Genomic DNA, 13,301 nt, shown 5'->3' with positions numbered 1-13,301 from the left:
CTTTAAAGTTATTGATACTCTATAAACATTGAATCATTATTTTTACTTCAATATGCTTCTCCTGCTGGGAGATGTGAGAAATTTAGAAAACACTGACGTGTTCTGACCCACTTAGAACAAGGAGACCAGTCAGTGGGTAATTTCCTTTGTATTCCTAGCTGAAGGCTTCTTTTTTACTTTTCCCTTTGGTATGACTCTCTAAAAAAGTGTCATGGTGTCTTCCTGGTTTTACTCTGAGCAGAATGCCAAGCTAGGAGGCTTTCTTGATAAAAATAAATACAATTATTTTGTCTCTCTTTGACAAGAGAGACAAGAGAGTTCGTGTCTTTGACAACTTTGCAGTCAAATTTGTCCTTTTTCTCAAATTGCTAGGGAGCCTGACCAAAACCATTTACTGAGTTGTCTGTTCTCAAGCGTTACCGAACTGTCATTCCTATGAATTAGTAAAACTATGTAGAAATAAATAATTCAGAAATTTGTGAAGAGATCTTGTAAGAGCAGATGCCTGTAGAACAGGGTTCCCTATACTTTTGTTGACACTGTCATTTCTTTCTGCTGAATTGTACCTATACGGTATCATAACTGTATTGTAGCTGCATGATGTGCAGGAGTGTTGTCTGAGATGGAGAGAAGACCTTTTATTTCATCATAGAGTACCCTTGCTATCACTGTAAATACATTACCCTGACCCTTTTCAGCTCTGAAAAGTTTAGTCCAGTCCACACCGGACTGACTCCACGCTTGGTTCTACCAATTAAGTAATTAAAAATCCTAGAAATAAAGGAATAATTGGATTATATCTGAATTCCTTCCTCAGTCATGCCTTAAGTGCATGCTTTTTAGTCCAGACTAAGTTCTGGTTATGAAAATTGTGTTATAATTAAGAGAAGGTCAGAATGTCGCTGACCTTTTCTGCTAAATGGTTTGAAGGAAGGAGGAGAGGTGGAAATTAGCTGCCTTCTCATTTGCACTGTAGCTCAAATAGAATTAAATGTTTCTTTAAACCCTTCTTTAAATAATAAAAACTTCAAGCCATCTGTCTCTATCTCTGAATTTTAGTATCAGATCAAATAAATGGAGATATTTGCTGTTGGGCCAGTTTAAATGCTTAAACATGCTCATGCCCGTCCCTATTCCAAGCAGTTTTTTTAAGTGTACTTTGTGCATAAGCCTCATTCATTGACTTCCTCTTAGATGTTCATTGAAGAGTTGCCTAGAACAGGAGTGCCTTTCATAGGTTAACACAGTATAAATAAATACGTCACCGGACTATATACGTGAACAACAAGCTATATTCATTATATCAATCACTAAAATGCAAAAGTTGATGCAGCTTTCTTGTCATATTCAGTCATTTAGGACAGGATCAAAACCAGCACCTTTTTTAGTTTCATTCTGCTCATCCTAAACCAGTGGCAATATATGTGATCTTACAGTGTGTAAGAATATTTAGTTTTGTGCCAGTTGCAGCGTTGCTGACTGGCTCATCAGCTGCATGTGTTGAAATGCCTGGGTCTTCTAGATCAGCAAGGCAACGTACTCAACGAGGTTTACACTCCTGGAGTTTTGCTTCATTAAATGGCAAAGCAACCAAGTGGTGCCGCCAATAAGAGATGAAGCATCAAGAAACAATAAACTGAAGCTTGGTAACCTGGAGGAGGACAAAAATATACATTATTGAAGTATAAATCAAATTAGTGGCAAAAGGCAGCTGCTGCTGACCACTTTTACATTTTTCTGAATTTCACTTTTAACTCCAAATGAGTGATGGGCTGAATAGAAATCGCAGCCCAAATATCATAACATATTGTGTAAATTAGGGCTGCCCTAGTGGTTTGTCATGTTACTGCTGTATTGTAGGAGGGCTGTACACTCCTTGAGGACACAAAAGCAAGGTGAGGCTCCATTAATTTAGTCTGCTCTTGGCCCCGGTGTCAAACAGCAGCATTCACAAACCTGAATGTCTTCACGCTTATCTTGAAAAGACAACTTGCACCTGGCTTGGGCATTACAAGTGAAAAATCTAAAGCGATGTTTTATATAGGAGCCATGTGCATTTGGTACCACCAGCCAGGTAGTAACATTCTATGGATAATCTTCCCATCTCTCATCATTTAAAAGAAGTGGCATTTAATTTGTGGATATTGTTATTGATAAAACAGCTCAGACACTAGATGTACATACTGATCTTGCAAAACTATATAGCTTTAAATAAACATCTGTTATTTGTCCCACATTTTTCACATAGTCTGGTGTTGTCTACAAGTTCAGTGGGCTTGAATTTTTGAGGGGGTGTGTTTATCATGGTGGGAGGGATTGGCAAACATAATAGAAATTGCAGGTACACAGTAGGCTAATCAGTAAAAAGAAATTAAGTGTATTGTGTTTTGACTCTCTAAAAAATTTCTAAGTATCCAAATTGACTGAGGACTTTGGGGCCAAAGATAAACCTAGTGCAAGCAGATAAGCAAACAGTGACAGTGTATCAGCTGTGGATAGGTTCTATAACCAGCTTTGTGGTGACTTATAGGCTGTGTAAAAGGGCTTTAAAGAGGATGTAAATGGAAATGATTGTAAATTGCGTTCACTCATTTTCAAGCGTACAGTGAGAACCAGGACCACAGCGTTGTTCTAGAGTGACTAATGTTTTACACTGTAAAAGTAATCAAGTTTGATAAGAGCTTCCCATATTTCATTTGTATTTTATTCACTGGCACTACTTGGGATTTGCAGAGATGAGAAAATAGCTCCCATAGTGCCCGTATGGAGGTACATAATGCAGTGTACAAAGTGCACCTGAGGTATGTGGGTCCCTTAAACTCCCATCACTCCCATACTCCTGCTGCGAGGCACCCAGCGGAGCCAAAATGGGGAGGGTTCAAAGTCCTCTCTTTTCTGCTGTCCTTTCCTGAAGTTATAATAGCTGCAGCAAGGTCAGCTTTTTCTGGTTTCTTTCTTTCCTGCTGATTCTCCATCCTGTTAAAGTATAACAGGTGCATGGGTGTTCTCTGACCCCAAATCCACTCTAACACAGCTGAAAAGAAAGCCGAAAGCAGATGAGAGGTTGTTTTTCTTTCTAACGAAATTAAATCTGGCTTGAAATCTGGCTGTGTTTCACTAACAGCAGAGTGCTTGTCTAGTTAGTCTCTGATGGAGAGCAGTAGACAAATTCTGCCGTGCTACAGTGGTGCAGGGCTGTGCCAGCTCCCCCGATGCCACTGAAATTGCTTGTTTCAGTTGTATCCCAGTGTAAGTGAAGGTGGAATTTGTCCCTTTTGAGTTTAATGGCTGAAAAAAGGTCATGCGTGAGTTCTAGCCAGACCAACATTGATGCACCCGTACATACCTGGCTGCTCCCCAATAGGGTAATATTAGTGAGTGACCTGGAAAAATACCAACATTACCTATTAGAGTTTGTTGTCTTATTAGGTAAGAATGGTTAGATAGATGATAGGAGGCTTTCCTAAAAAGCCCTAAGTGGGTGGTATTTTAGAGAATTTCCATTTGCTGATTTAAAGGTAAGAATTCCAGGGGGGGGAAAAAAGAGCAGGTGAGTGCTCGTGGTCGTACCCAGTGCCTGCCTATCTGCCAAGACTGTCATAAGGTCTCTCAGATTCCCACCTATGGTCACATCTTCTTAACAACAGTTGCATGTTTAGAAGTGGATTCTATCCACCTAAATACAGCGTGCTTTTGATCATACATAAGTTCAAAACTCTGATGTGCCTGTTTCTATTTAGCAGCGTAGTTAGATGCATGCTTAACTTTAAGCGTACGCTTCAGTCCCAATTGACTGGGGTCCAATTGATTTAGGAGTCACCTGAAAGTTCAGCGTGTGCTTTGGTTGTCTGCTGAAAAAGGGTGAATTTAAGAAGGTATTTACACACTTTGCCGGTGGAAATCTAAACAGTGGGCTCCTGCAGCAGGCAGATTAACACAGTTCAGGGAGAAATTGCTGTCTTATGAAGAGCAGTGCAAAATGCTTGTTGCCACAAACATGTAGGAGATCTCCCCCACTGGTTTTGAAGCACTTTGCCCTGGGTAGACTGCTCTGTCTGCCTGTGCAACGTGACCTGTCCAGTTATGGTTTTCCGTTCCATTTGCCAACATTAGCCTTGCAGCTTCCCCACATGCTTCAATACCTGTTGAGTACAATGGACACACAGGCAGGGAAAGCTTTGAAATCAGTGCCGCGGCACCAGCAGTGGACATGCCTGTCGTGTCCATGCCTGATGTAAGATCTGCATGAATTCCACTTCTGTACTTAAACCAAATGTCATTTTTTTTCCAGAGAGCTATCTCCTTTAGAAATGAGAATTTGGAACTATCACCTAAAATAATCTTTGCACCTCCTGTTTACAGACCTCTCTGCTCATGTATTTCCATTTATTGCTGAAAGAGTAAGCGGAGAGGAAGCAGAACACCAGGCTGCTCAGTGTGGAATTTTTTTATTTCTCTTTCAAGTCAGTTAGTGTATCCTTCCTTCCACCTCCTGCCCACTTCTCTCAAGATCTTTGAACTCGAAGGGCTACTTAAGTTTCTCTGCTTATTTTCATGCTGTCAAATAAAGGCTGAGGTGCCAAAAATATACTCTTTCCACCCTTGAGACTTCCTACACTTGGGACTTGTGCTGAAGGAGCAAATGGAGGTCCCACAGGGAATATCTCGGCTGTTTAAAGCTACTGGAAACTGAAGCAGGTGTATGGGCTTTCCTTTGTAAGCTAACTTCACGAGATGAGAGGATAATTAGTCACGCTCAGAACAGGCAGGTATATTGGCAGTCCACTGCTAACAGCTTAAGGATTTGTCATTCAATTCAAGGAAAACAATTCTGTGGGTTTTTCTTTTTTTTTTTCCTGATTTTTCTTCAAAATATCAGTGTGGGAGGAAAACTCCAAACAGTAGAATGAAGAGTAAAAGGCAACTGCTAAAATAAATCCAGATTGCTAAATCTTATCTCTATGCTGAACATACACTTCTTGTTCCTCTGTCTGCTGTAACCACATATTAACTCCTCACTAGCTGTGTTTGTCGCTAAACTCTTCCTTTTCTTTCTTCCTTGAACAAATCATGCCATATCTTGTCAAATTGAAACAAGACAAATGCTACATGAAGTACATCTTGACGATAAGGGACACATTATTTTCTGGAAAAAATAATGGCCTGGAAAAAAACAATGGTGACATTTTAATGCTGGAATCTGAAGTGTCTCTTGTTCTACCCATTCATTACAGTGTCAGTCCAAGTAACATCAGTATGAATGTAGCAATTCTAACCATCTTAAAGAATGGCCATTCTGAAACACGGGTTTATGAAAAAGCTAATAAAATGCAATTACTGGCCACCTTTGATTCAGAATCATAAGAGTCCATTTCGGAATTCACATTTTTATTGCCTTGCACAGTACGCAAATCTGGGGATTTGGTTTATTGCTTTAATTCTCTACAGCTGAATGTAACTACCTGTTATATATGTTCACTAGAGCAGTACAGGTCAGTACATAAAAATAAAAGTTATAGTGCAGTACATAAGGTGGATTACTCTTTTAAACAGGATGGCGAAATATGATCGTCCCTTTCACTCCCTGTTGGTTCGTGGTAGGAGTTAACTCTGTATGGAGCTTTTTCAGCGTGAGTGTCCATTAAGCTGCCATATGAGGGACGTATGCACAATATCTAAGCCTCAGGGAGGGGCACATTAGGTCAGATGCTTGGGGTCGGTCCTGTGCCAAGGGCGAATTTCATGCTGACTACACAACACACAGCAAAGATGTTCTCCTGCATTTGTTTCGCAGATGGGCTGCTCTGCGAAAGTAGTTGCAGCTGCTAATACGTATCTCGAGACACTGGAGATCAAACAAGAATGCAGATCTATGGCCCACGTGGCACATTGCTGTTTGGAAGTGTGTTGACAGAAAGGGGCCAGGTAGGCACGCCATGCAGCATCCCTGAGCCAGCGGTAATGGGCACCGCTGTCTTCTAGTGCCTGAGTAGAAATCATTCCCTGCAGTCCTTGCCCATGATCAGAGGGAAAAGGCTCCCCTTTATTGCTAACTCTAATATATACATTAGAAACCTACCAGCAATCTGCTCAGAGGGGAATAATTCAAGGAACAGAGCACAACATATGATATTCCCTAAGGTATTTTTATTTTCTTTCAGAATGAACTTGTACTCAGCTTCTTCCTGAATTGGTCCAAAAATACCTTGGCAGAAGATTCATCATCTGTGACGTTAGGTATGTGGATTACCAATCTTATTTGTTTTCTGAGAAGGACTTCTTTAATAATATTAAATAAAATAATGCAAAGGTGAGTTTAAAGCGCTTAGGTGGCTTTTTTTCCAAAGATATAAAGATACCAACAAATAATTCCTGATTTCTCAGGGTCTCTGAAAATGTGTTTCTAACGTGACCTGTAGCTGTCTTTCACTTTGGCATATTCTCCTCAGCCTTGCTTCATTTCTTCTTGAATAAATATACCTATATGCAAAGTAAAAGTTTATTTACGCAAACTGTGGCAGGTTTCTTGTTTTACACAACAGCATCTTCAGGGAAGAATATGGAGGAAAGGATCTGAGTCATGACAAAGCACAATGTGTGCTTGAACAAGCGAAGAAAATTAGGGATGACTTCTAAAGTAATTTTCACAATGAATGGAGCAGGTAAATAACAGAACATTATGTTAATGCCTAGGCATACATTATTAATGATACTGGTAATTCACTTCTTACTAAATGAGATTCTGCATTGTTCCCTTATCCTATCTAAATACTTAACCCATTTCCCTCTTCTGTCCAGCACTTAATTTAATCTAATCTCTGGCATTACAGCATTAGGAGCCAAAGTATAAACCATAAAATGTAAACTGTGAATGTTTATTGTCTTTGACTGCATTAGTTCTGCACTGAAAATAATCTTCCGTAGTCAGTTTTTACACAAAATCTCATGAAGAAGCCTGCAGCTGCACTCCACACCACAACAATTCAGCTAGTTGTTATGTGCTCCAAGTGATATTTTCCAAGATCACCAGTTATCCACGTGTCGGAAGGGAGTGCAAGTATCTCTGCATTTTTAGTTTGCGTGTCCATTAAGTTAATTTAATCTCTCTGCAGACAGGGGCTTCATTATCTCTTTTGCTGCGACCATTTTTTTAATCCATCAGAACAAAATCAATCCCATTCTGGCTTGTCAGCCTCTGGAAGATTCCCCCTGTGTAGAGTTTATTTGATTAGGGCATGCCATTATCATATTAAATCCATTATGACTATTGGAAATTACTAATGGTTGATCTAACTTTTACAAAGGAACGAGGAGATAATGCAAAGATGTCCTAGGTGTTAGGAATATACAGGGCTCAATCTTGTCACAGAAAATCCAAACCAGAGTTTAAATGTAACATGTAGTCTGGTCCATGGGGTGCCTCTCTCTGTAGAGTAGCCAAAGATGCAGCAGACGTGAGGCATAAGGGAGTTAAAGTCCCAGGTCTTTAGAAAGATATTGACATTTCACTAATATTTAGGTGCCTAATTATTACAGAAAATCTGGGTGTAAAAGTCTTATGCAAAAGCATGAACAGAGCCTGTAATAAAGTTGAGAAATAAATTACAGCCTCATAATTCCTTCAGTGGTGTCCCGAGCCAATATAGTCTGAAGGGTAAGAAAGACCTTTATTTTTGTTGTCAATGACATCAAAATCAGAGAAGAGAATAAAGAAACTGAAGAATGGATTTAGAGAGGGTGTTTGATGAGAGCTATGTGACAAGTAACCCAATCTGCTGGTTCACTATCCAGTTAGTGGAGGTGAAGGTCACAACCTGGTTGGGGGAGATTAATGTGTCTCTGGCCTCAAGCAGTATGGTTACAGAAGGATTATTTTTTTTCCTGCTCACTCTGCCTTTTAAAGCTTGAACACTTCAGTTCTAGACTCAGGGCAAAACCTTTGTTTAACACAGGAGAAAATAAAAAAATAAAAAACCCACAAACCCAACACAACAAACAACACGGCCCTTTGGCCTAGAAAATTCATCGCTATCATTCATCAATAGAGTACTAGTAGCACACGAGGTCCAAATCAGGAGCCAATGAGTTTAGACTCTGTAAAAACAGAGAACAAGACATCCTCTGAGTTCTCTGAAGGGCTGAGTTGCTCTGGGTATGGCACCACTTCTGGTCAGCGAGGAAGGGAAAGCACCTGGTCAACAATCGATTGCCGTGAACCGTGGGAGTCGGTGAGCTTAGCTGTAAATGAGCTAGCCTACCAGAGGAAGACCAGCCATGCACGTGCTAATTACCCCCCTGAGAAATTATTTTCATAATCTGTGCTTCCCCCCTCGTTGTTGGAGTTAGGCTGCTGCCATACCCTCGCTAGCTCCCGGGGATCTTTGCTGCATGGCATTCTGTACCCTGTTGTCATCCGTCCTGCGAGAAGGAGAAGACACAAGTCCAGCTCAGGCAGGAGGCGGATGATCATGCCAAGCTGACAGGTAGCAAACAAGGATTTGCTGGGAAGAGCACAGTGGCCCTGGATGCTCTTGTTTGCTGGGGGTGCCCTGAAACGCTCTCGATTTGAAAGTAAGCCCTGTAGTAACACCATCGTCAGTCTGGGGCAGGAATTAAGTTCACTGGGCCCGTGAAAAGAATACACCCTTCCCCACAGCTTTCATTGCTTTATGAGCTTATAAGGGCCTTAATTTTTGCCTGTGTTGAAGAATAACTCAGGTTTAGTATGGGCTGTAGCTTTCCATGAATCTGGTGATTTCTCTCCCAGCCTTTACGCAAGCAAATCATCTGTCTCTTAGTTAGGATCAATATAAAATAAAATGAATGCCCAATAGAAGCAGGTTATGAATTTTGATCAAGACAGCATCTTTCTCTTACATTGCTTTAATGCACAAATGTTGTAGGTAATTACACTTACTAAAGTAAAATAAAAATTAAAATTTACGAATGTGTACTGTGCTCCTAGCAATGAAGAGATTAAAAATCAGTGCTAAATTTACTTTGACGTGAATACTGATTCAGTACTCCCAGTAGGGTGAATTCTGAATTATACTGAATATTGTCAGCATTTCATTATACCGAGCTCACTACAACGGAGTGAGAGCAGCTATCAGGAATGGTTTCACAGACAGCCTTTTATAAAGATCCTTTAAAAAGAGCAAGAAAGATAATCTATCAAAATCATTTTTATATCAGTCTCGTTTATTTTTCTTCTCTTGAGTTTACATCTCCTGAAAATACTAATAACTCAGACTGTTTTGCTGAAGTTATGAAATCATGAAGTCTTTGCTATTGGTTATAACGGTGCACAACCCAGGTCCAATTCTGGCGTGTTTGATTAGCGCTCCACTCATTTCAGGGGCTGCTCTCCATTTAGTGCAGTAGCGGAACCGGTTCTGTGTCCTTCTAAAGGAAGATCCAAGTTTTCCAAAATGGCTCTCCATGAAGAACTGCAGTCCTCATGAATAGTCCCTCAGGAGAGTCGGCTGTTTTGCTCATGTTACGTGGCGTTTTGATCTGCTACAGTTGCTCATTCTCGATGTAAAGCTTTTGCCGCAAGTTGCATTCCTAGTTTAGATGCATTTAGGCTGTTTTGCTGGCCATAAGCACCTCTTGCTGCCTTGTGGGGTGAAACTAGTGGGGTAGTCAGTTAATGTATTTACAGCTGACTATCTGAAGTTGAGCACATTGGAGGCTCGTAAACCCAAGCTGTAGCTAAAGCGGGCAGCTGGTTGGCTTGGGGGGTTCAACCCTGGCCCTGGAAAACCAACCAGGTTTCAGGACTCGCTGGTGCCAGATCTCAAAACAGGCTGTCACCAAGAAGAAAGATCTAAAAAAAAATCTGAGGGTGCAGAATCCAGAATAACACTTAACTCCCTAACAGTAGTGCCATGACACTTAGCTAATTAGTGTTTTCACACTGCTTTGCAGTCCACGTGTGAAATGCAATGTATTGTTAAATTTTAATTCCCCTATTGATTTTGTCAGTCCTCTGTGTAGCATCTTCCTCACCATTTATATTTCTCATGCATTGTGCAAAGTGTAACGCGGAGCTTATTTTAAAATGCTGCTAATGAAAACATTGCACAAACGATAGAATATAGAGCTGGTAGTTCTCCAACGTGCTAGAAAAGACCATCTAGATAAAGAAAAGAACTGCATACTTGACTACTCTGAAGATCATTCCACCTTCGGTGGAAATTTGAACACTAATTGCCTTAATTTTGTCATTCAAAAAGAAGAAGGGACCCACAGTTTTCCAGTGTTTATGTTCCTTGATAAAAGAGATTATGAACTGGCACAGCGTGTGAGTTTTTCTGCAGTAGGGGTTGGTGGCTGCCTTCCGCTGCAGAGTGCTGGGACACGCAGGCACAAGTCGTATCGAAAAATGCTACGAGCACCGTTCTGTCTGCAGGCAGCCAAACTCCAGGGTCCTCGTTTGATGTTTGGCAGCTTTTGCATTCACACCAGTGAGCAAAGAATCAATCCCTGGGAGGGAAATCTCACTTCAGCTGAAGTCAGTGGAGCTTTGTCCTGTATCTACAACAGACCAGCATTTGGTCTTTGCTTATAATGGAGTGCAAGTAGAGCATGACAGTTCCTAAAAATGCAGGGCCTGAGCTCAAGGCCATCTGCCCAAGCTGGATAGACTGGAAGTCATTATTGTATGTGTATTTTATTGTCATTTTAAGCTAAAATTACCTAGACTTCAAAGAGGCTACAATTTAGCACTGAATGTGGGAAAACCTAAAATATAACAGCTGAGTGTAGCTAACAGTAACTGTCTTTTATTATCAAATATAAGTGATAGAAGTTTCTTCCGTGTTTATCAGATTCTCTGCACTCTGTTATTTTTCTCTTTTCCTTCCTCTTATTTTTTTTTCCATTAGCACTCAATTTATTACATAGCAAGAGCAAATATTTTAGTAATCGCCGTGCCCATAGTGTCTGTTTCAGACTTCATTTCACATGCTAAATTAGAAATGCACTTTCCCCTCCCATGTTTTTCATTATTCTCAGCTTAGTTAGAAACTTATTTACATTTTCTTTTTCTAAATGAAAATGCCAGCTCCCACAGAGAAATTCCTTGACTGGATATAAGCGCTCGCACTATAAAACTGAAGTAGTGCAGAAAAAGGCACTGGTAGTACTGGTAGGAAAGGCAAGGCGCGGTGTTCGGCTGGATTCTAATGATGTAATTTAGCCACTGGAATCTGTTGCTCTTGCGAAATCACGCAGGATGACCCACTGCAATTCAGAAAATTAATAGAGCCCCGCTAGTCAATTGTGCCCTCATGTTAAAACACAACTCCCCTTGTGTTTGCACTGTGTTTTATGGTCTAGGATTCTACCTTTTCTGTTGCAACGTAAAGGAAAAAGGGCCCACAACTTAAAAAGAAATATGGTAAAATGGCTTTGCATGACGGTGGGAAGAACTGACTTTTGGAGGCTTTTTTGTTACCCTGGAAATAACTCAGCATTGTCCATTTCACAGACTTTTCATCCCCTATTGCCTCCCTGTCCTTATTTGCATACAACAAGAAACAAAATAACATACAGTCTGGTTAAGTGATTTGTCAAAGTTCATAAAGGAGAATAACAAATGAAGAACTGCACCTCGGTCTTCTAGGTCCCAGCTTAGTGATTTCTTCATAAGATTTCAATTCTTCAAGAGTCTGTTTCAGGCCCTTCTCTAATTAGAATGTAATTAAAAATGTATTTTTTGCAGTCTCTAAAGGGAAGAAATTGGAGATGGATTCATATTCTAAAATTCCAGTCCAAACATCAGAAATTCAGAAGTGTTGATATCCAGGCTGCCTAGAAAAATTATACTATGGCAGTTGTGTGTACACACTGTGTTATTTTTAACTCATTTGAATTCTTTTCCTTAGGATGAATGGCAATTACACTAGCTCTCTGGCTGTCAATAGTACATGACACCACTGTAGTTCTATCTGCTTAGCAGTTATTTGAGCCTCTGTTCACTCCAGAGGTTACACATTTGGTTTCTTCAGAAAAATACAGCCGTTGTAGCTTATTCATTATAACTTTCCTTCTGCTGTTGAATAACAGAGTGGAGGCTGGGGAGTGGGAGTTTGATTTCTTGGTCTTCCAACCCTGGCTGTAACAGCTCTGGTGGAACATGCAGAAAAGGGAGAGCAAGAGCGCGACAGGGAGCCCACAGGTGTCTGCTGAGGCTGAAAGGGGGACATGGGAATCCTGCCTGCTATCGAGGACGAACAGTCCCGATACTCCCTAAAAAGCCTCTTCTTGCTAATGCGTAACCCTCGCCTTTCATTCTCATCATCCTTTCTCATTCCTTCCACTTCTTAAAAGACGTGTTTCTATTGAAAGAATTAGACTTTTTAAAGAATTTAAAGAATCACGACTTTATGGTTTTGTCTCGTGTCGTTATCTCACCCTGGAGCGGGTTTAAGGCTGGTGTGTCGGTGGCAGATCCCAGTGCACACCCAGGGGAGCAAGACGTTGCTGGCTGAGGTCTCAAGGTCAGCTACTTCTTTAACAGGGAGGCGGGCAGAAGAGAGCCCGGCTCAAGAGAGATCACTATTTTGTCATAAGGTTAAGGGGACTGAGCTCTTATTTTTCCAAATATAGTAAATATATAGTACTGGTTGTAATAAAGCTTTGGTCTAATTAAATAAAGCCCAGTTTGCATAAGTAGAACCAGTCTGGTTCACACAGGCAGTGTCTGGACTGTCTGGTGATGACCATGTGAGGACGACCCCGGGCCTCAGACCAAGTGGTGCAAAGTGGCTCATTTCCACCCAGCTCAGGCTTAACACTGCAAAACAGGGAGGTCAGACAGGTATCGAGGAGAGGTTGTTGTGTTCACCGTTACCTGGTATACTGTGGTAAAAGCCATCTGTATTTTCTCCGCTGTCTCTGTGGGGCAGGTAAGCCACGTTACTTTACCCAACCTCAAGGACACCCCTTTTGGCAGTGAAGACAGCTGGCACAGTACCTCCAGCAGAAAGAAGGAACGGGATATGCTTAGTCATTTCTGCCCCATTAAGAGACTGATCCTTCTTGCTTGGAAACCGAAAAATGTTTGGTTTTTTTTTTTTTTTCAGTGGGAACAGAATCAAACTCTGTAAATGCATCTTAGCAGAAAAATCTATGAAAGCAATGGGTTGCATGAAGAACAGCCTGGAACAGGAAAAATACAGAATGAGGAAGGGAGAATTTATGTATGATAGATATAGATGTTGTTTCTGTAACAGTTGTTTTGGAACTGGTCTGGAAACTTGCTCTTTTTTTTTTTCTTTTTTTTTTTTTTCCTG

General features: G+C 40.8%; 1 protein-coding gene across 3 annotated transcripts in view; it reads left to right on the top strand.

Moving 5' to 3' along the window:
• Positions 1-13,301, top strand: part of PIK3C2G (phosphatidylinositol-4-phosphate 3-kinase catalytic subunit type 2 gamma) — a 287,677-nt gene that overhangs the window by 248,342 nt on the left and 26,034 nt on the right. For all 3 annotated transcript variants that reach the window (XM_054225048.1, XM_054225029.1, XM_054225038.1), the window contains one exon: positions 6,162-6,237. In XM_054225048.1, coding sequence (XP_054081023.1) covers positions 6,162-6,237 — 76 coding nt within the window. The remainder of the gene's footprint in view (positions 1-6,161; positions 6,238-13,301) is intronic.

The sequence above is a fragment of the Rissa tridactyla genome, chromosome 1 (genome assembly GCF_028500815.1).
Source record: "Rissa tridactyla isolate bRisTri1 chromosome 1, bRisTri1.patW.cur.20221130, whole genome shotgun sequence".
NCBI classification, from domain to species: domain Eukaryota; kingdom Metazoa; phylum Chordata; class Aves; order Charadriiformes; family Laridae; genus Rissa; species Rissa tridactyla.
The sequence above is the reverse complement of the archived record's forward strand: the minus strand, read 5'-3'. Positions and strand labels throughout refer to the sequence as shown.